Source organism: Apium graveolens, chromosome 4 (assembly GCF_009905375.1).
Source record: "Apium graveolens cultivar Ventura chromosome 4, ASM990537v1, whole genome shotgun sequence".
NCBI lineage: Eukaryota > Viridiplantae > Streptophyta > Magnoliopsida > Apiales > Apiaceae > Apium > Apium graveolens.
Window position 1 is genome coordinate 1294503 of NC_133650.1, and position 20531 is coordinate 1315033.

The 20531-nt window shown below is 34.6% G+C and overlaps 1 protein-coding gene across 1 annotated transcript; it reads right to left on the reverse strand.

Moving 5' to 3' along the window:
- Positions 1-18364: 18364 nt before the first annotated feature.
- Positions 18365-20260, reverse strand: LOC141716589 (floricaula/leafy homolog). The gene is made up of 3 exons (XM_074518781.1): positions 19816-20260; positions 19412-19719; positions 18365-18718 (listed from the first exon to the last, which is right to left on the reverse strand). The coding sequence occupies exons 1-3, from the start codon at positions 20258-20260 to the stop codon at positions 18365-18367; spliced, it is 1107 nt and encodes a 368-aa protein (XP_074374882.1).
- Positions 20261-20531: the final 271 nt, after the last annotated feature.

Here is a 20531-nt window from a genome sequence, read left to right on the forward strand (position 1 = left end):
ACTTCCTAATAATTCAAAATAGTAAAAAAACATAATATTTTGAGATAAAAATTAATATCCAAACTTAAGATATCTAATATTAGTTGAATATTGATTTTTATTTTTTATAATTTTAACACTTGTACATATATTTTATCTTTCACAAGATTCTTCGAATTTTGGATATCTCATAAGTCATAAGTAAGTAAGAGCAGTACACTAGAGCAAGAAATTATAGTTATATAACAAAAATTAAATTATAAGAAACTTGCTAGGCGGATGTAACTATAACTTAGGTTAGTAAATAGGGTTTTCAATATAAATATATGATAGATATATTTGTAATCACACAACTTAGATTTGAAAATTTTACCAAGTCTATTCCTAAAATTATGTACTGATGTAATCATCTGTAAAAACTTTGTTCTATTCCGGTGAAAGTTGTTTGTGTATCTCCGCACTTATAAAATCAAGTTCATGAACCTCTTGAATTCAGGGATTCTAAACCAAATACTACTACTATTAGGCAAAAGGTACTCCTTGATTAATTAAGCGAAACCAACAACTTTTAGGCAATATCTACTTTGTTAAACATCATTAATAAAAGAATCACAGTGACTTTTTACCATCCACTAGATATAGTTAATGTATGTTCGTACATATTCTATCATGCTGTAAAGAGATGGGCATATAATTAATTAATTTATAAAATCAAAGGTTCATTCCCCCTTGCATCTATACTTTTAGTCCTTCGGTGAAAATTGAAATCATCGAACTCATTTGTTACTTGTTTATTACATGAAATTGGGAAATGGGACCTTAAATTTTGCAAGGACTCTTGCTTAAGTTTTGTTTTAGTCCTCTTTGTTTAATATTTTGGAGTTTTGTTGTCTTATTATCCGGGGCTGTTAAAGTTATGTATAAAAAATGGAGAAATGCAAGAGTTCTGGAAACAGTTTATAAAACTCTTCTAAATACCGATATTTTAACATATATTTGATAACTTTCCAGAAAATAAGATATTAATTTATGTGTAATATATGCGTATATAAATTAAAATATGATAAATATCACGTCACATCATTTAAAAAAAATTTGAGAAAAAAAATTGAGTTACCTAGTAATATTTTTTTTAAAGTAGGCTAAAGCATCTGATCAGGTTAGTAAATAAAACACATCATTTCATAATTTATAAGAGTAGATGAGTTCGAACTTAAGTTGTGTTTTCAAAATTTACAAATTTCAAGTTGAGTCTTGTTAAACTAGTTTTTGAAACTTATTCACCGAAGGGGTGTATGTCTTTAAAAATAAAAGTATTAATTTTTATGCATAGGATTTAGATTAAGATTAAGAATAAATTATCACAAAAAAAGAATCATCAACCTTCTAGAAAGGTATATGTAATACAATTAAATAGAGCATCACCAAAATTGTAGCCTAATTAAAAAAGACTTTAACTTATATGTATTGCTTGTAAGACGGTCCTAACTATACTTATTAGATAGAATTAAGCTAATTAGAGTGGCCGAGTGGGAGTAATTAATCAAGTTTAGTGTTGCATAGTTCAAGTTAAATCTAATACACCTTCAAGGGTGGGATTCTATTCACATCTTAGCTGAGGGCCAGCCGGCCACTTGATCCATTTTTTCTTACTTATATAATCTAGGTTTAATGTAAAACGAGACTTCTGAATAAAAACTAAACGAAGCTATGGCCTGTAAATGCTATTACTAAAGTTTTTAGAATATTAAGAATTTTATTTTTGCGACTTATAATAGTGTGACAAATTGAGTGTTGCAAGCAAATGAACCAGTCTTCCCTTGTATTACACCTTATCATTTCAGCCGCTTGCAACTTGAAAGAATGTAAGACTCCGATAAAAATTTAAATTAATTTATTTAAATTCTAAAGTGAAAAAATTACATGATTGAATCAATAAGAATTAATTTAGAATCTTGGTTCACTTCTCCATCTTAGCGACAAAATAAAAAGATGATCAAATTATGCAAGTTGTATTAATATATTAAATCATAATATATATAAATTTGATCTTAGAAATTTTAAAAAAAATCCAACTGAACAATCTATAAATATTGTGTATTTAGTGTAACGACCGGAAATTTTCGCGACGTAATTAAGTAAATAAAGTATGATTCCAGTGGTGTGATTATAAATTATGTGACTAAGTAATGGTTAATTGTCTTTATTGTATAATAGTATCTGGGAGCGTAGATAGATGCGTTCCAATTTAAAGAGTCAGCTAAGAGGTTAAGCTGTGTTGTCGGGCCGTCAGGTAGAACGAAACCCGTTTTAAAATGGGATTAAAGTGTTTAAATATGAAATATGTGCTGATATGTGAAATGGTATGTTTAAGTGAGAATTATGTTCTACTGATGTGTCAGTTAGTAAAAATAATTGATTGTGAACCGTAATTGAAACGCTTAGTGCCGGGCCGTCAAGCTGAACGTGACCCGATACGCGAAAAAGGAGAATGATAATAAAAAAGGAAAATTTTGTGATCAAGTATGAGTTGTGATGTGTGAATACATGTGTTCGCTTTTCTGTATGCATGATTACGTGATCTGGATGATTTTAAATGATTTTAAGGTATTTATTTGATTTAAAATAAGGTTTATTGAACCTTTAAATGTTTTTATAAAATTATTCGAGAATGGTCAAGGCGTGAAATTTATTTTGTTATCTTCAAAATAGTCCTAGAGACTTTCTAAAAATGATAGACGAATTTATTTCGTGATCGTTGCTTTTTAAAATGATTTTATGGAGTTAACATGCTATTTTCAACATAATCTTGTAAAATTCATATTAAATCAACCGTTCGCTCAAAAATTATTCTAAAAATATGGTTGGAAAGATAATTTCGAGATCTATGCTCTAAAATTTTTATTCGTTTCATTCTCATCTTTTCTGAGAGAGTTATTTCTTGAATCTATCCATTTTTAGATTAAAAATAAGAGAAGGTAATAGCATACGCGTGTTAATGCAACACGGGAAGGTAATAGCATACGCGTCAAGGCAACTCAAACCGCACGAGCAAAAGTATCCAACGCACGATTTGGAATTGGCAGCAATTGTGTTTGCCCTTAAGATTTGGAGGCATTATTTGTACGGGGAAAAGTGCGAGATTTATACGGACCATAAGAGCTTAAAGTATATCTTTACTCAGAAAGAACTGAATATGCGACAAAGAAGGTGGTTGGAATTGATCAAAGATTATGATTGTGCGATAAACTATCATCCTGGAAAGGCAAATGTGGTAGCTGATGCTTTAAGTCGAAAGGAAAAGTTGAATATATTAACGTCATCAGAAGAATTAATCAAGGACTTTGAAAAGATGGAAATAGTGGTACAGACTCCAGAATGTGGAGGTGAAGCCATTTATGCAATACGGTTTCAACCTGAAATTTTAGAAAAGATTAGATGCTGTCAAGAGCAGGTGATGAATCGCGAAAGGAATAAGTTAACGGGAGAAGAAATTAAAGCTCAAAAGGATGGAAAAGGAATATACCGTGTTAACTCACGTATTTGGATACCTGATGTTGTGGAACTAAATCACGAGATTTTGCAAGAAGCGCATAACTCGAGATTTTCAATTCACCCTGGAAGTACGAAGATGTACCAGGATTTGAAAAGAAATTTTTGGTGGCCAAACATGAAAAAGGAAATTGCGGAATGGATAAGCAAATGTTACACGTGCCAAAGAGTTAAAGCGGAACATCAAAGGCCAAGTGGATTGCTTCAGCCACTGGACATACCTGAATGGAAATGGGAACATATCACAATGGATTTCGTGGTAGGATTACCTAAAACCAAGTCTAATCATGATGCGATTTGGGTGGTAATTGATCGACTGAAAAAGTCAGCACATTTCTTGCCGATAAACGAAAGGTTTTCATTAGAGAAGCTGGTCAAAATGTATCTGGATGAAATTATGATGCATCACGGAGTTCCTGTATCTATCGTGTCTGATAGAGATCCAAGGTTTAATTCGAGATTTTGGCGACAATTCCACGATCATTTGGGAACGAAATTGAAAATGAGTACGGCATATCATCCGCAGACAGACGGACAAAGTGAAAGGACAATTCAGACAATTGAGGATATGTTGCGAATCTGCGCAATAGATTTCAAAGGAAATTGGGACGATCATTTGCCCTTAATTGAGTTTTCCTACAACAACAGTTATCACGCAAGTATTGGCATGCCGCCTTATGAAGCGTTGTATGGAAGAAAGTGTAGATCCCCTACTTATTGGGACGAAGTTGGTGAGCGCAAGTTAATTGGCCCCGAGCTAGTACAGCAAACGAAGGAAAAAGTTAAAATGATACAAAAGAGATTAATTGCAGCTCAAGACCGACAGGCAAAGTACGCGAATCAAGAGCGGAAAGATGTGCAATTCGAAACTGGAGACAAGGTCTTGTTGAAGATATCTCCTTGGAAAGGTTTAACTCGATTTGGAAAGAAAGGAAAGCTAAGTCCAAGGTACATTGGACCATTTGAAGTATTGCGACAAGTTGGGAAAGTGGCGTATGAATTAGCGCTACCGCCGCAAATGCAACATCTGCACAATGTATTTCATGCATCTCTCCTGAAGAAGTATAATGCTGATGCGAGCCATGTGATCGAGTTGGAACCAGTAGAAATCCAACCAGATTTGTCCTATATGGAACAACCAGTGCGAATTTTGGATCGAAAAGAAAGGACGCTTAGAAATAAAGTTGTACCTCTAGTTAGAATGTTGTGGAGAAATCCACTAGTCGAGGAATCGACTTGGGAATTAGAAAGCGAAATGAAAGAAAAGTATCCCCATCTATTTGCTTAGATTAGATTCTGGGGACAGAATCCTTTTAAGGAGGGTAGATTGTAACGACCGAGAATTTTGCGTCGTAATTAAGAAAGTAAAGTATGTATTATGTGATGAGATTATGTGATTAAGTGGTGATTATTTGTCTTATCTGTATACTAGAGTTAAGGAGCGTGGATAAAAACGTTCCAATTTAAAGAGTCAGCTTAGGAGTCAAGCTGTGGTTTCGGGCCGTCAGGTAGAACGGAACCCGTCCTAATATGGAAATTAAATAATATAAAATGTGAATTATTGATGAAGTGAATGAATGAAGTATTTCGTCTTAAGAGACGTGTTGATTGGAAAAGGTAATGAGAAGCGTATTCGAAACGCTGAGCGTCGGGCCGTCAGGCTGAACGTGACCCGGTACGCGTAAAAAGGGAATAAAGATTAAAGAGGGATAGATTCTATGATCAGACCTGAGTCATTATGTGACTATGTGTATGTGATTGCTTGACTGTGTGCATGATTATATATTTTATGTTAATTTCTGTGAATTTTAAAGGAATTATGTGATTTACATAAGGGTTTATTTAACCTTCGTACATTTTTATAAAATCATCTGAGATGGATAAAAACATGGGATTTGTTCTGTTATCTTCGTAGAGGTCTTAGAGACTTTTTAAAAATGATAAGTGAATTTAATTGTGGGTCTTTGCATTTTTAAATTGATTTTATGTGGAAAAGGTATTTATTAAAGCGAGTTTGCGAAATTCATATAAAATCAACCGCTCGCTCAAATTCTTATTATGAGTAATGAATGAAAAGCTAATTTCGAGACCTACGCGTTAAAAATGTCATTTTCAATAATTCTCGACTTTCCGAGAGAGATATATTTTGCATTTGAATTCTATCACATTTAAGTAAAAAGAAAAGGGATGAGTGAGTAAAAGGAAGTTGGTAAATTACTAGATTGCCCTTGTTTCTAAGTGCTATATATAACCCACTTTCTTTTCTTTTCTTTCTTTTGTGCACTCATTCTCTCTTTTCTCTCTTCTCTCTTTCTTTCTCTCGTCTCTCTCCCGAACACTCTCTCTCTCTTTCACTCCCTCTCGGCCCTCTCATCTCTCATCTCTCTCACTTGCATGCAACCCCCAAATCTTACTCAAACTCAAAGATATTGCTACCTTTAGCCTTTATTTTCGGTATACTTCTTGATTCCTATTTGCATGTAAGTATTTGCAAGGTTTTGTTGAAGTGATCACTATGGTTGTGTTTAAGAAAAACAATTTCTTGAAACATAACTATAAGAGTGATTTTAAGAGGTTGTGGAGGTCATAAACTCGAGAGGAGATCCGTCATGGACTCTCTCAAGTTCGACCACCACGGGCCATGATCCAAAGGAGAGCCGGTGGGTTTTCCATGATGTGATTGTTAGATTTTAATGTTGCATGTTATGATTTCTTGAAAACTTGAAAAAAAAAAGGTTTTGCTTCTTTTGTTAAAAATTGAGTATGTGATTGGTAAAATGATTTCCTTGGTTGTAAAATGAATGTGTGCAAGTGATTGTTGCTTAGAAAATCAAATTTTACGATTTGCATGTGAGTTTTGCTTCGGCTTTATGCTAATAAAAAGGGAAATTGAATTTTGTGACTTGATCTTGGTATGAACTAAGCTTAATTAGTAGAAATTAGAGTTGCATATTGATTTAAAAGAGGAGTTAGTGATGCATGTCAATGTTTGGTTCTTGGATTGTGAGTTTTTGAATTTTTGCCGAATAGAAAATGGTTTAGAAGAGATTGATTTGTGATTAAGTAAATGCATGCATGTTGATTGAATAATTTGATTAAGGTTTGAGTCATTAGGTGATGTTTGGCTTTGTGCTTCGAAAATCATGATGAAAATGAGTTAAATGACTAAGTGAAGGCTTAAAACAAGTTAAAAATGTGATATAGGACTTTGCATGTCAAGATTGATCTTTGTATGTATGTTTTCCTGATAAACCCGAATGGGTTGAATCTTTAAAGTGGTTTGTTGTGAGTAGACTTGATTAAAGTAATGATGGATGGTGATTAGACTAATAAGGAATGAATTATTGTTGCATGCTAAGTTTAGGTTCGAATTTTTGAGTCAATAAGAAAGGAAATTGAATTTGGTGAGATAATCTTGGTAAACACTAAGTTTGTATAATTTAAAAGCAATTGCATGATAGTTTTAAAGGAGATCAATGAGTGCATGCTAGTAATTAGTCTTTGAGTTGAAAATTATGTTCTTGCCGAATGAAAACAAGATAAAAAGGGGATAACTTGGTGATTAAGTGTATGCATGTTGATTTGATGGATTGATTAAGTTGAAATCACTAAGTAGTGCATGGTTTGGTGACTTAATGAATGGAATGATTTAATAGGGGATTAAAACAAGAAAGAAATGTGGTATATAACCTTGCATGTCAAAATCTATTTTTGCATGTTTGATTCTTGATTGTGATAAGTGTTAAGGCCGAATAGGCCATAAGAAATAAAGGTCAAAACTTGATTTTTGGTAATTGAAAGAATGATTGAGTATTATATGTGAAAATCTTTGATTTTGCTTGATTGAATTGTTGTTTTGATTCGAATTAAGAAATAAAAGAAAAGGGAATTAAGTCGATTGATATAAGTGATAGTATGCACGTAAATGTTTGGTTGTGAATGTGTCTAGTACTCGTAAAAGAGTCGTGTTAGTTTGATTTGAGAAATAGCCTAGGTCAAGCGAGTACGCTTTGATTGCTAGGTATATAAGGATATGAAAACTATGAGAAAGAATTGTGCTATGTGTTATGTGCTGTGTGCTTGTTTGTATAAGCTATACTCGTATAGTTCGAGTCAAGAATATAATCGAGTTATCGTATAGAGTGATCATTCCGGGAACGAGAGTTGGGAATCTAATTAAGATTTCTGGTTTTATTGTAGATTCGGAGCGTGAGGGCATTCGGGCTAGGAAAGGGAAAAGTATACTAGGTGGCAGTAGTTCAACCCTCGGGAAAGCAATTTCAGGCAAGTAACTCTGATTACTTGTATAAATGATTGTAAAGGAAATGTTGTTCATACCATGTAGAGTATTGAACTGTTAAAGTATGAAACCCTTGCTTTATGAAACCCTGATATGGATTTGAAGTACCCTTTGTTCTTGATAACCTGTTATTGATAATCCTATTGATTTCACCCGTTGATAATCTGCCTTTCTGTTCAAGTTTCCCATAATGCCATGGTCATATTGAACCTTTAAATTATCTTGGATAACTCTGTTGATGATACCCCGTTTCTCTTGATCGCCCTAATGATCCCTAAGTTATTACTGATCCTTCAAATTTAGTACCTTATTATCTTTGATGCAGAATCCTTGAGAATTGTTCCTTGCGTATCTTTGATTCACTCCCTGAACTTTGTTTCTTTAAAATCTGAATTAAGAATGAGTTTCGACTTGAAAGAGTCCGAATGATTTCAAAGGCTTGGTAATGATAAAATGAATTTTAGAAAACCTATTGTTTTCCAACTCAAGGTTTTCCAAATGAATTCCTGATGGATTGGATTGAGACGTAAGAGGCTAGTGGGACTAGTCCAGTCATGGTAAGAGGCTAGTGGGACTAGTCCAATTTAAGGCTGAAATTATGCCGAATGGTACCTTAAAGACCGGAATGGAGGTCGATACGGGATGATCACCCGTATATAATTAAATGGAAAGATAAGTGATCCAATCAAGGGTTCTAAATGATTATTTAAAAGGGAACTGAAACTTTTGTTCAGTAAATTGATTTTTGGAAATGAAAATGGTTTATACTGTTTTGAAAAGAGTTGATTATGTTATTGTGGAGCTTAAAGCTCAGAACCCTGATTCCTGAAATTGTTGATCATGTGAATGATTCTATATCTTGAAATACTGTTGCTTTCCTCTACCGAAAGATCTATTTTGATCCTATAATGATTTGTGTTGAATGTCGGCTTTCATCCTGTTTCGAGCCTTGTTTCTTGAAAGCCCAACTATTCTTCGGATACCTTTCCTTATCTCAACGAAAACAAAAATGAATATACGGAAATCTGCCACCTAGATTAGCTAAAATAGAATGCCCTAGTTTGTTCAAAGCATATTGAGAATTGTTATTGTAGAACTGCTATTTAGTTACTTGCTGAGTTTTATACTCATTGTTTTGTCTTAATCTAACCATGGCAGTTAAGCAAGAAGATGGCCAGGCTTAGGCGCACTGCTCGTAAGAGCGTACCTGGTGGTCCCTACCGTGTTGAGGGCTTTCAGTTGCCAGAGCAGGTAGTACAGGTTATGAGTGAGCTCGCGCTTAGTAAGAGGTGTTTAAAGATACAATGGGTTATCTGTCGGTTCCCAGCCGGAATCGATACTGATTATTTAATAATATTTTGGGTTTGTAAGTTATATTCGTTGATTGGTAGTTGTAATCTTGTCTCATACTTTATCCTGTTGATCCTGTTAGTAGTTAATCGGGGTTTATGCATATTTAATTAGTAGATTAGAGGTGTGTGAGTCCTCATTTCCTAACCCCGAGATTGAGGTCGTCACAGGTTGGTATCAGAACTACAGGATCTAGTCCCTGAGACAAGTTAGGTTTTAAAAAGGGGTATTTTGGGAATATATCTATATCGCGAGAGAGTTCGACTCATGTAGAGTTGAGTTAGACTATTAGGTATAGTCTAAGGAAAGTATTTGATTGGTAAAGCAGAAACTAGAGTTAGGGTGTGAGTTAGCTGGAAGCTTTATTTGACCCTAACATTATTTCTTGGTTGTTGTTTTATGTTTTCTCTCAGGATCCTAGTAGTGGTAGTGATTCAGACTCAGAGATTAGCTTGACTGGTACCCCTGTGGACCCTATTCCACCCTCTCCAGAGGAGCCTGTATATGTTAGTTCAGACCCAGAGGAGGACCCTTCTGAGAGTAGTGAGATCCCCATGCAGATTTCACCCTTGAGGCTTGATTCAGAGACCCCTGCCCCTGAGGCAGAGTCGGAGATGCCTAAGACTGTTCCTGTCAGTATTGGTGGCAAGTTAGCCCAGGACCGAGACTTTGTGTACTCCCGCATTCCTGAGTTATGACTTTGGTGGATAGACTAGCCAGGGAGTCTAGGCAGTGTGCTTCTGTTATGGATGATGAGTGGCGAGTTTGAGTGAAGATGGTGGAGCAGGTTGCCAGGAGGAGATTGGATGAGGGACCATCCACTAGTGATGCTGATGCTGAGGCCCGGAGGCTGCATAAGATCATTCGCTGGATGTTGGTTGTGTTGAGAGAGATCCTAGATGATTAGACGGGACTGTTGGTTGAGCCCGTAGATTGTTGTTGTTGTTGTTTTCAGCGCCGGTAGGCTTTGGGATACTTGGTCAGATGCCGGGATCCCTTTTTCATTTACCTTGTTGTATCTCAGACCAGTGTAATAGTAGTAGTAGTTGGAAGTTAGGGGTAGATAGGGGGATGTCTTCCAGTTTTTCCTCTGTTTAACCCTGCTATTTATTGTACCTTGTTTCAGAACCTTAAAATCCAGAATATTTCCTATATAACCCTTGATTTAAATAAATCTATTATCTTGCTTCCCTTTGTGCACCTTGTTTATCTTATAAACTGTTCTCAATGCCATGTTTTAAATACAACTATGTTTTCATACAACCATGTCTAAAGATCGTAAAACCCTATTCTGTGCCATGATAAAACAACACTGATATGAGAATTATGTAGTAATAGGATTGCATGTGCAAATTGGGTAAAACTTAAAACCCACAAAAGAGATTTCATAAAAATTGTTGTTATATATGCCATGCTATTGTATTGCTAAGTAATTGCTCAATCAGGTTTGTAAGAAATGGCCAACTCACCAGATCACCAAGAAGAAGAAATCCCCACCCAAGACCCAGAAATAAACCCAGAAACCACTTTGATGAGCAGACTTGCTCAGCTTTTGCAACAACATATGGCCCCAAAAGTTGGAAATTTCAAGCACTTTCAATCTGTTCATCCTCCAGAGTTCTTAGAGAGATGCAAAACGATTGTGATCAGCTCAGACTATCACTGAATTTGAGGATATTAGTTACGAAGGGCTAATCGTTCCTTAAACATGATACCACAGAAGGAAATAATTAAATTTCCTACTAGTTTTGGAATATTTTCTGACATTCTGTAAAATATTAAAATTGTGGGGGTATCTAAAATAGAAAATTATTGAATTTTCTATGAATAGTGGAATGTAATGAAACATTCTTGAAAATAATTGAAATGTGGGGGTATCTCGAAACTTGATACCAATACCTCTGTTGGTAGCATGAGATCCAAAATCAATTGAGATATTTTGGATGGATACATAGACAATGGTTGAGTCTAATAATATCCGATATATGAATCTAATTTTTGAGATTCGTAAGAATACTATTACAGAGTTTAGGAATGCTTATGCGATAAGCTAGTAGATCCTAGTAGATATGTAATTAAAAGTCATCTAAATGAACTTACGAGTTATTGGATGAATGTGAGGATGAACCTGCAGAGAGCAAAAGACTTGGATAATTGCTAGTCCCGAATGTCTTGATAATTTGCTTGAAGGTGAACTCGTAAATTTAATAGAAGCAATGCGCTTCTCGTATAATTTCTTGATAAGTGAATATATCAAGAGAAAATTTGACTATTACTGAGAGTCAATAAATCAAGATTTTCTAGCACGTGTACTAGAAAATGGATTGTGCATGTTCTCTCTATGTCCTTTGTAGGGGAAAGGATGTTAAGAAATAGAGAGAGTGGTTCTGTTTGACAGAATCTTGTTTAAAAAATATATAGATCTTCTTACGAGATAGAAGCATTAGGACCCAAATAAATTTTTAAATTGGGAAAATATATCTGGGTCTGAAAGAAGTATAAGGTCAGACTGATACAAAAATATTACAGTCGAAAGTGATGACCTTATATAATTTATGAAATATTCTCGAGTTTTGAGAATAAGGTTCATTAAGATGATACTAAAATTATCGTATTGTGAAATTTAAAAGTGCATCAATGAACATTGAGATGGTCTTTCTAAATAGATATTTGGAGAAATATCTATTTACGTGAACCCGAGGGTTGCTCTAGATAAAGCAAGAGTAGAAAATTTGTATTTTCGGTGATCATGTTGAGTGAAACAACATTGATATGAAATAATGGCATATTAAATTTGATATTGCTATGATAAGTAATGGCTTCAAATAAATGACATGGTTTCCATTTTGAGGACGCTCAAAATTGGTTGCTATGTGAATAAGGATTGCCAGTTTAAGGACGCTTAAACTAGGTAATGATGCAAACTGAAATTGCTGGTTTTTGGGACGCTAAAAGCTGGTAATATCAATAACAAGTGAAGCCTTAAGTAATAACTAGTAAAGTTATTTCATAAATATGAAATATGTCAATATGAGATGTCAAACTGATTCAAAATCAGAGAATTGACAAGTGTGCATGTGTTATTTACACATGATATGCAAGTCATAATTGATTGCATGTGAGTGATCTGATCATTACGAGAAGTAATGACAAGAGGATCATCTCTGAAAATCTTGATGAGATTGAAAAGTTTTTATTTGAAGATTACAATCTTCGTGACTTTAAAAGTTTTAGATGATACATGTCACATGTTGGTGATGTGAATTTTGAAGAGATCAACGAAGCTAAAGTTGTCATAGCTGTAATGGATTTATATTTATCCAAGCGTAGATGAACAAGGATCTCTCAAGAAGGATTGTAAGTCTGTTGTACTTTTTAAAATTGTACAAAATTAGACATAGGCTACACAGTTGGTAAACTGGGTAGATGCACGAGTATAATGGAAATTGGTCACTTGGAAGTGATTGCAATGAGATTTAAGGTGTATGATATGTGCTCGTGAGCTTGGACTACAATACGAAAGATATCTAATTGTACTATGTGAATATAGTATGTAAATTAGATATTGGACTTTAAGAACTTAAAAGTCATTCGAGAATACATTTCACACTTAGCAGTCGTGTCATTGAAATCCTAAACTTAGCTCGATTCATGATGGAATACGAGTCTGGTGCATAAAATAAATGCAGTTAAAAGGCTGAGTAGCCACTTTGTAAGGATATTCCTAAATGACAAGGAAAATGTGTCTTCAATATGCATATATCGTGTAATCAATATACAAATTGGGAGATCACATTATTGTGTATGAAATGGTATGTCTCACATCTATGATGAGGACATAATACCATTAAACAACTATTCTCAACGAGAATTATCATGATTGACTATGTAAAGTCAAATGATAATGTTTGGATCCACTAACCAGATAGTTAAATTGAGCGAATCTGTTTAAGACAAGGGAATCTAGTTAGACCGAGAGATAGTTGTCAAATCATCGAGAGGAATGAGCCTTGCCTATTGCTTAACGGCGTCATGGTGGACATCCAACCTTGCTGACTGGAGATCCCAAGAACTTGGTTCAATGGGACAACTAAATCATGATGACCAAATCACTGTGGGGGTAACCCCTGGCCTATTTCTATGATGATGAAACAGTGAGACCCGTAAGGTACGAGGTTAAGCTTTATGCTTTTAATGATCTTTGACGAATACAAGGATTTCAAGTTTGAATACATAATATTCGGTTGAGTAAACGCGGGTTACTCTATAAGATAAAGATCACCTATGTAAGAGAAAAGTATGGCCGCTTCAAAGGAGAATTGCGAGGCACAATTCTTTAAAAACTCTTGCAGAACCAGGACGATGTTCCAGAGCCAAAATGGACATAATCATGAGAACTGAATGAGTCAGGAAAGATATAGTGATGAGTATGTCATCGTTTACACAAACGGTCGAACAGTTCAAGGACATCGCGTCATACTGTCTACAAGTAAAGTCGATATACTTATTCGAGCGAAGGTTCAAGGAGCATTCTCTACCTATCGTATGTTATATCTGACCGCCGGAACTATCACCAAGTCAAGCTCTGCGTCTGTCTGTCTATGTGGTGTCTATGTGGTGCGTGCTACTGGACCATTAATCTCATTTGTGGGGGATTGTTGGACAAACTTAGTATTTTAGACTAAGTTGTGAATTATTTTGAGACTCTATATGAGTGAGACACATTATGTGTTAGTGGTGTGTATTTATTGGAACGTATTCTTCTCTTCGAGGGGATTCCAACGCATATTAACACGCTCAAAATGAGTAAAAGGTGAATGAGAACTGATGTTCCAAAGTTTTACCTTTTAATATGAAAAGTGGTTTTGTACCACATCGAGAGTAGCACAAACCTATTCCTTAGTTTTTCTTATAAATACCATGTACCACATCGAAAAAAAAACAAGTCATTTCAAGCCTCTCTTTATAAATAGAGTCTTAGGGCACCAGTTTTATTAAGTCAAGTAAATAAGAGTCATCTCTTTCATTCTTGGTCTCTTTAGTCTTAAATTTTTTCAATATTCCGGTGATAGTTCTCGGGCTCAGTTCAAGTTCGCTGAGAGTATATTCGATCTATCGATTATACTAGTATCTCGTTTTATCCTAAGAAGCAGGTCGCTAAACACGGATGGTGCGGGGCGAAACTGCTTTAAGGAGACAGTTTTCTGGACTCGAGATTAAATCCAATCTCTGTTTGTTTTCTCAAAATCTTCTCCTAATTTAATTGTTAATTCTTATATGCTTATGTGATTTAAGAATTAGCAATGTTCTTATGAATTAATTATATATTCAATATATATATAATAATGTCTTTATCGTACAAGATTGATAACAAATATTTTAGTTAATATTAATATTTAATGTAAAAAAATTCATTTTTATAAATGTTTTAATTTATTTTTGGAATTTTACCTAAAATGTATTTACATTTTATGATGATGTTCCTATTTTACCCTTTATTATTTTACTTAAAATCGCTAAAAGGGGGCTGACTTAACAGATGGAAACTGAGGAATGCAAGTTTTATTTTAAAAAAACTGATACAAAATTATTCTTTCAACTTTATTTAAAAATACAAAGTGCATTTAACTCTTATAATTATACAACTTTAGACTTTTAATCTGCGGCTCCTAACTTCCTCCTACTTTGTTCTGGTCACTACTCAGTGCTTGCTCTCGCGTGCAATTTTATTCTTTGATGGAGACTTCTATGCTATGCCCCTAATTTCAGTTGAGATCTATCAAGAGAAAAAGCAAATGAATTCTTGACTACTTGTACTCAGTGTTATAGAATTCGGAAATCGAAACTATTCGGTTGAGATATCGATTTACGATTTATCGGACGATTTTTAAAAAATCGGATGATTTATCGGTGATTTATCGGCGATTTATCGAAAATCGGTCAAATCGGACAAATATTTTCGACCGATTTTTGAGCGAAATCGGACAAATATTTTCGACCGATTTTTGAGCGATTTATCGGTAATTTTTGAAAAATCGGCCGATTTTTATAATAGAGCTTATACTTTTCAAATAGAGATTAACAAAAAAAACACATTCATCTAGAGTGAGCTTCTTTATATCTTTTTTTTGTAAAAACGTTGTCTGAAAAATAAATTACATAAGTCAAAGGTGTATATTTGAGATTTAACTTATGTTTCAATATATTTTACGAAAGAAAAATGTTTGGTGTACAGAATTTTACACATAATAACATATAACATATGATAAGTTATAATTGGAATGAATCATCTATATTTACATCAACAAGCCAATCTATATCAATTATCATATCAATCTTGGTATACAAAATTTTGTACACTACTCCATGCGAAAATGTAAGCTCCATTTATTTTCAAATATCTTCTAGGTACCCCAAATATATTCCCAAAAAATTTATCAAATGACGTGGCTGACTGATTTTAATTCGTGGCCGCATACAAATGCACGGGGTCTCATATTATTATTTAGTTGTCAAATATTCATATGACAAATCAGATTTGGGGAATTTTTTACGGTAAAAATTTGGAATATTTAGCATTTTAAAAAAAATTATTTACTTATATGCTTGATCTGGACTGGCCCATCTGTTAATTGAAAGTGTATAGTATAACATATGAGCCCATCGGTTAATTGAAAGTGTATAGTATAACATATTTATCCCGATATTGCAAGTGCAAATTGTAGAAATAGGTAGAATAGGAAAATGTTATTTCCAGAGCAATTTTTTTATTTCGAGAGCAAAGAATGAGTGAAAAGACAAAATTACCCCTATGCATTCACCATAAAAAAACTCTTGAAAAATATTAAAGGTAGGGGTAATTTGGTAATTTCACGTGTTTTTGCTCTGGAAATAAAAAAAGGGTTCTGAAAGTAACATTTTCCGTAGAATAATGTATTTTGTTTCTGGGCACAATTCGCATTACCTTGTTAGATTTAAAATTTCAATATTTTTATCTGCAGGCTCTTATAATATTATAATATTATAACAAAGGAAAATGTTGTAATATATATTTGTTTTCTTTTCTGAAAATTAGGTTTGTAACTTATATATGTGTTCTTATTTTGGAATAAGGGAAAATTAAACTCAGAACTTAGGATGCCATTGAACAATCCTTTACCACTAAATTAAATTTAGAGGACGACTTTGTAAGACTTATGAGGCATGCAATAAGAATGTAAAAATTAGTATTGTAATAATCTTTCTTACTGGTGAAAAACCAAAATACCTACTATTTTGGGAGATTTTCCCAAAATACTGATTGGCGGGGGTTCCGCCCTAAATACCCACTGAATACGCATCGCTCACATGTGAATTCTATTTTTTTAAAATTTGTAAAGAACACGCATGTACAAAATGCAAGGTTATTTTTTGATTTTTAGCGAATACGCATCTTCAAGATGCGTATTTTAACTAAATTCAAAAACAAAACACGCATTCTGGTAATGCGTGTTCTTTACATTTTTTAAAAGTCTAAATACGTATATATGCAATGCGTAATACGTGGGTATTTAGGGTGGAACTCGCGCACACGGGCACATGAATATTTTGGGCACTAGAAGCTGAAAACTGGTGTATTTTGGATATTCTTTCTTCCTTCAAATAACACGCAAAAGAATTTTTTTTTCAAACTGTCTTCTTTTTTTAACATAACCCCACACGTGATTTCTCTCGATTAGATTTTCAGGTCAAATACCCGAATGATGATAGTACTTTGATGCACAAAAAAACTTGGTCTGAAATTTGATCCGGCCCGATCTTGTAAAAGTCCGGTCACATTTATGTCCGTCAAAATTCGGGCTTAGGATCTCAACGGATTTATATTTTTAGGCAAGTTCTGGCTTGACCGGCCTGATTAGAAACCCAGGCTTCGATTATGTCCGCTCTTTGACCCAATTTGTTAAAAAACTCGAAAAAGTCCAATTAAAAATTGAATATTCTAATATATTTTCTTATATATTTATGTATTTACATTTATTATATATTTTAAACACACACACATATATATTTACATATTTGTGACTAATAATATGATTTATATACTTTATTTTATGATTACTGAAAGAAGATATAGAAAGTACACTGTATATATTTGGATAACATTTAAAAAACTTATTATTTTACAAAATATTTATTTTTTACCGAACTTAAATATTTTCAATGGGGTAATGTTTTCAAAAATGTTTCATGCAAACTAATAGATATTTACAATAATCTAGTTGCTAACATATATAATTTTCAGAATTTCTCATAAAATTCGATTCGGTTTAAATAAAAAAAACTCGACCGGAACCAATTCATCCCGGAAAAAAAAATCCGATAAGCCCTGCCTTGAGGGCCTAAAAGTAAGCCCGGTCCGGCCCAATTAAATTCAAAACTCAACAAATTCGACCCGATAAAAACCTGAATCTTTTAAGGTCCCTTCAAAACGAGGCCGAGGAAATGATGAGAATACTCGAGAAACATGATGTGGACAGGACATGGACCGGGTATTTTCTGTTGGGCCTAAATAGATGTATATATATTACAACCCAGCCCTAACTTTAATATGATGTATACACCTCCAAATTTTGGGCCTATGATATTTCATATAACGGTTAAATGTGTTGGGCTTTTCTGTTTTCGTTTACAAGTACTTGGTCATTGAATGTTTATTAATTAGTTTTGCTCGAGTCGTAAAAATCTCGGACCGACGCGATTTTGTTCCGGAAAATTGAGTACCCGGAGAATAAATCGGATACGATATTTTTAATTTTCTTTCCTATGTATCGAATTGATTTTGTTCAAACCGTATTTTTCACAAAATCGTTCTTGGACCCAATTACTCGAAAATCGGACCAGGTTCAAAAACGAGTACTCGAACAAGTTACCGATTTTTAAAACACCCGTTTTGCTCAACTAAAAACAGACGGAGGATTTTGCATTTAACTATATAAATTCAAGGCAAAGATAGTACAAACTTATAAAGTCATTAATAATAAAGCACTTCTAATACAACCTTAACCTTCAAATAAGTACCACATACTCACTTCTAATACAACCTTAACCTTCAAATAAGTACCACATACTCAGATACTATTAGTAGTAAGCGCAAAGATTAGTAATCTAGCTAGCTAGATTGTTAATTAACCCGGCAATCCTCGATCAACCGCAGTAATTAATAGAGGATGAGGTAGCAGCAGCACGAGAGCTACGCTCAGCATGGCAGAGCTGGCGGAGCTTAGTCGGGACGTACCAAATCGAAAGCCGAGGATGAGTACTGAAGATCAAATCAATGTCCCAACCTTGACGAGAAGCGATACTGACAAGAGGCTTGTAACATGCTTGTCTCCAGGAGCCAACATTTTCGCCTCTTTCTTTGTACACTCTTCTCAGTGCATTAGATGTTTCCTCATCGAGACAATGGAGAGCGTAGCAGTGCACGTAATGTCGCATTTTGGGCTTGTTTATGTAGCTTGCCCCTGCCTCCTTTGCGTACCTGAACACCTGGTTTGTTACCTGCAATATAATCTCCTTCTTTAATTGCCAATTAACCGGTTTTCAAAACATGTTGATAACTTAGAAATTAGAATGTAATACTTCCTCCGTCCCAAAATGAACGACCCACTTCCACTTTCACGCATTCCAAAACAACTACTTCTACGAGCAGATATATTGAAATGCGTGCAAAAAGAAGTGTCTCATTCATTTGGACTGAGGGAGTATTTAAAAGAGAGAGTATTTAAACATAAAATCTTAAGTAAGTCTAGGCAGGACCAGACCTGAGATTTGAGGGGTCCTAGTCGAAATCAGTTTTTGGGCACTAATATACATATATCATAGAAATTCATATCTATTTACTTTAATAAGTTAGAATTTATTGGGACCCTTATGTGTCGGGAACCCTAGGCGCAAGTTTTGCTTGTCAGCACCCGTGCGACTAGGAAGAGGGCAATCATGTAATTTTGGCCACTCATAACAGTATAACTTGCCGTACACAGCTAGAAAGCAAATATATTATCTAGCATATCTGTTTAAAACACTGTCCAATAACATGAAACTATCAAACTAGTTCAGTAGATCTCCAGTATCTAACATGTTACCTCGTATAACAAGAAAATCAAATCAACAGTATAAAGGATAAAGCAAGTGATTCAATCTGATAGTTAAATTATTCATAACTAAGCATAATTAAAATCTTAATTACTTCACCTTTGTGGGGCATTTTTCACCACTGGCCTTAGCAATGTTCTGAACTTGGATCAAGAAATTACGACACTGCTCGTACAAGTTGAAGAGATAATCAAGGCCGTTCTTCTTCCCACGCGCCACCTCTCCCGGCTCCGTTACGATGAAGGGATGCTCTCTTTGTCTCTCACACACATTCTCATCCTCTTCGTCGTCGCTCTCCACCTCGCAAACAGTCTGATTGCTTAATCTAGCCGCCACATTTTTGCCTCGTTGCTTCCTCTTGCTACACGTTCCTTCATGCACTTGTTGTACTGGCTCCTCAGACAACCCTTCAAAAATAATATCGACAAAAAAATATAAAATTTGCGACAACAATCAAAAATCAAAAAAATTAAAAAAAAATAAATTTAAAAATTTGATATTACCTTCTTGAGAGAATGCATCAAGGGCATAATTAGTATTTTGATCATGGAGATAGGTGTGGCGTTGGATCTCATTATACTGCTCGAGAAGACGACGACGCTCAGCTCTAACAGCAGCTTTGATACCATATTTCTCACCGACAAGTAAATCCCAGCGGAAAATATGAGAAAGGCTATTCATCATTTCATCAAGCTCCTGGTCTTTCATATTCAACAAAGTGTTCACCGTGAACCCTAGCTCTCCTATTTTTGCAGCAGTAAAATACCGAATGCCGTAAGGCTCAAACAGCTCCTCTAGTCCTGATAACGCAGGTGGCATTTGCGGCGGTGCCAACATCTCGACAAGTCGGTTCTGCGGTGGCGGTGGTGGAGGAGGGGGATTAGCTGCTTGGTTTCTTGAGTCCCACTTGAACAAGCTCGCTGACAAGGAGTCATGACTAGGATCCATTTTATGTTACTATGTAATTATCACTGAGTTATGAGTAAGTAGTGATGCACAAACTTCACTTGTATAGGTGTTTGTTATATAGCAATGAGTGCTCGGAGATTAAGGTATTGTGCACACACTAACTTGCATGCCTACTCTACTGGTTTAAATTGTTTGTCTTTTAACCCTATATACTATACATATGAAAAACGAAATTCTAGGATTAGTTCTAGGATTTGATGATACCGTACACAACATTATATCTGAATTTATTATTTTTGGAACTTAAACA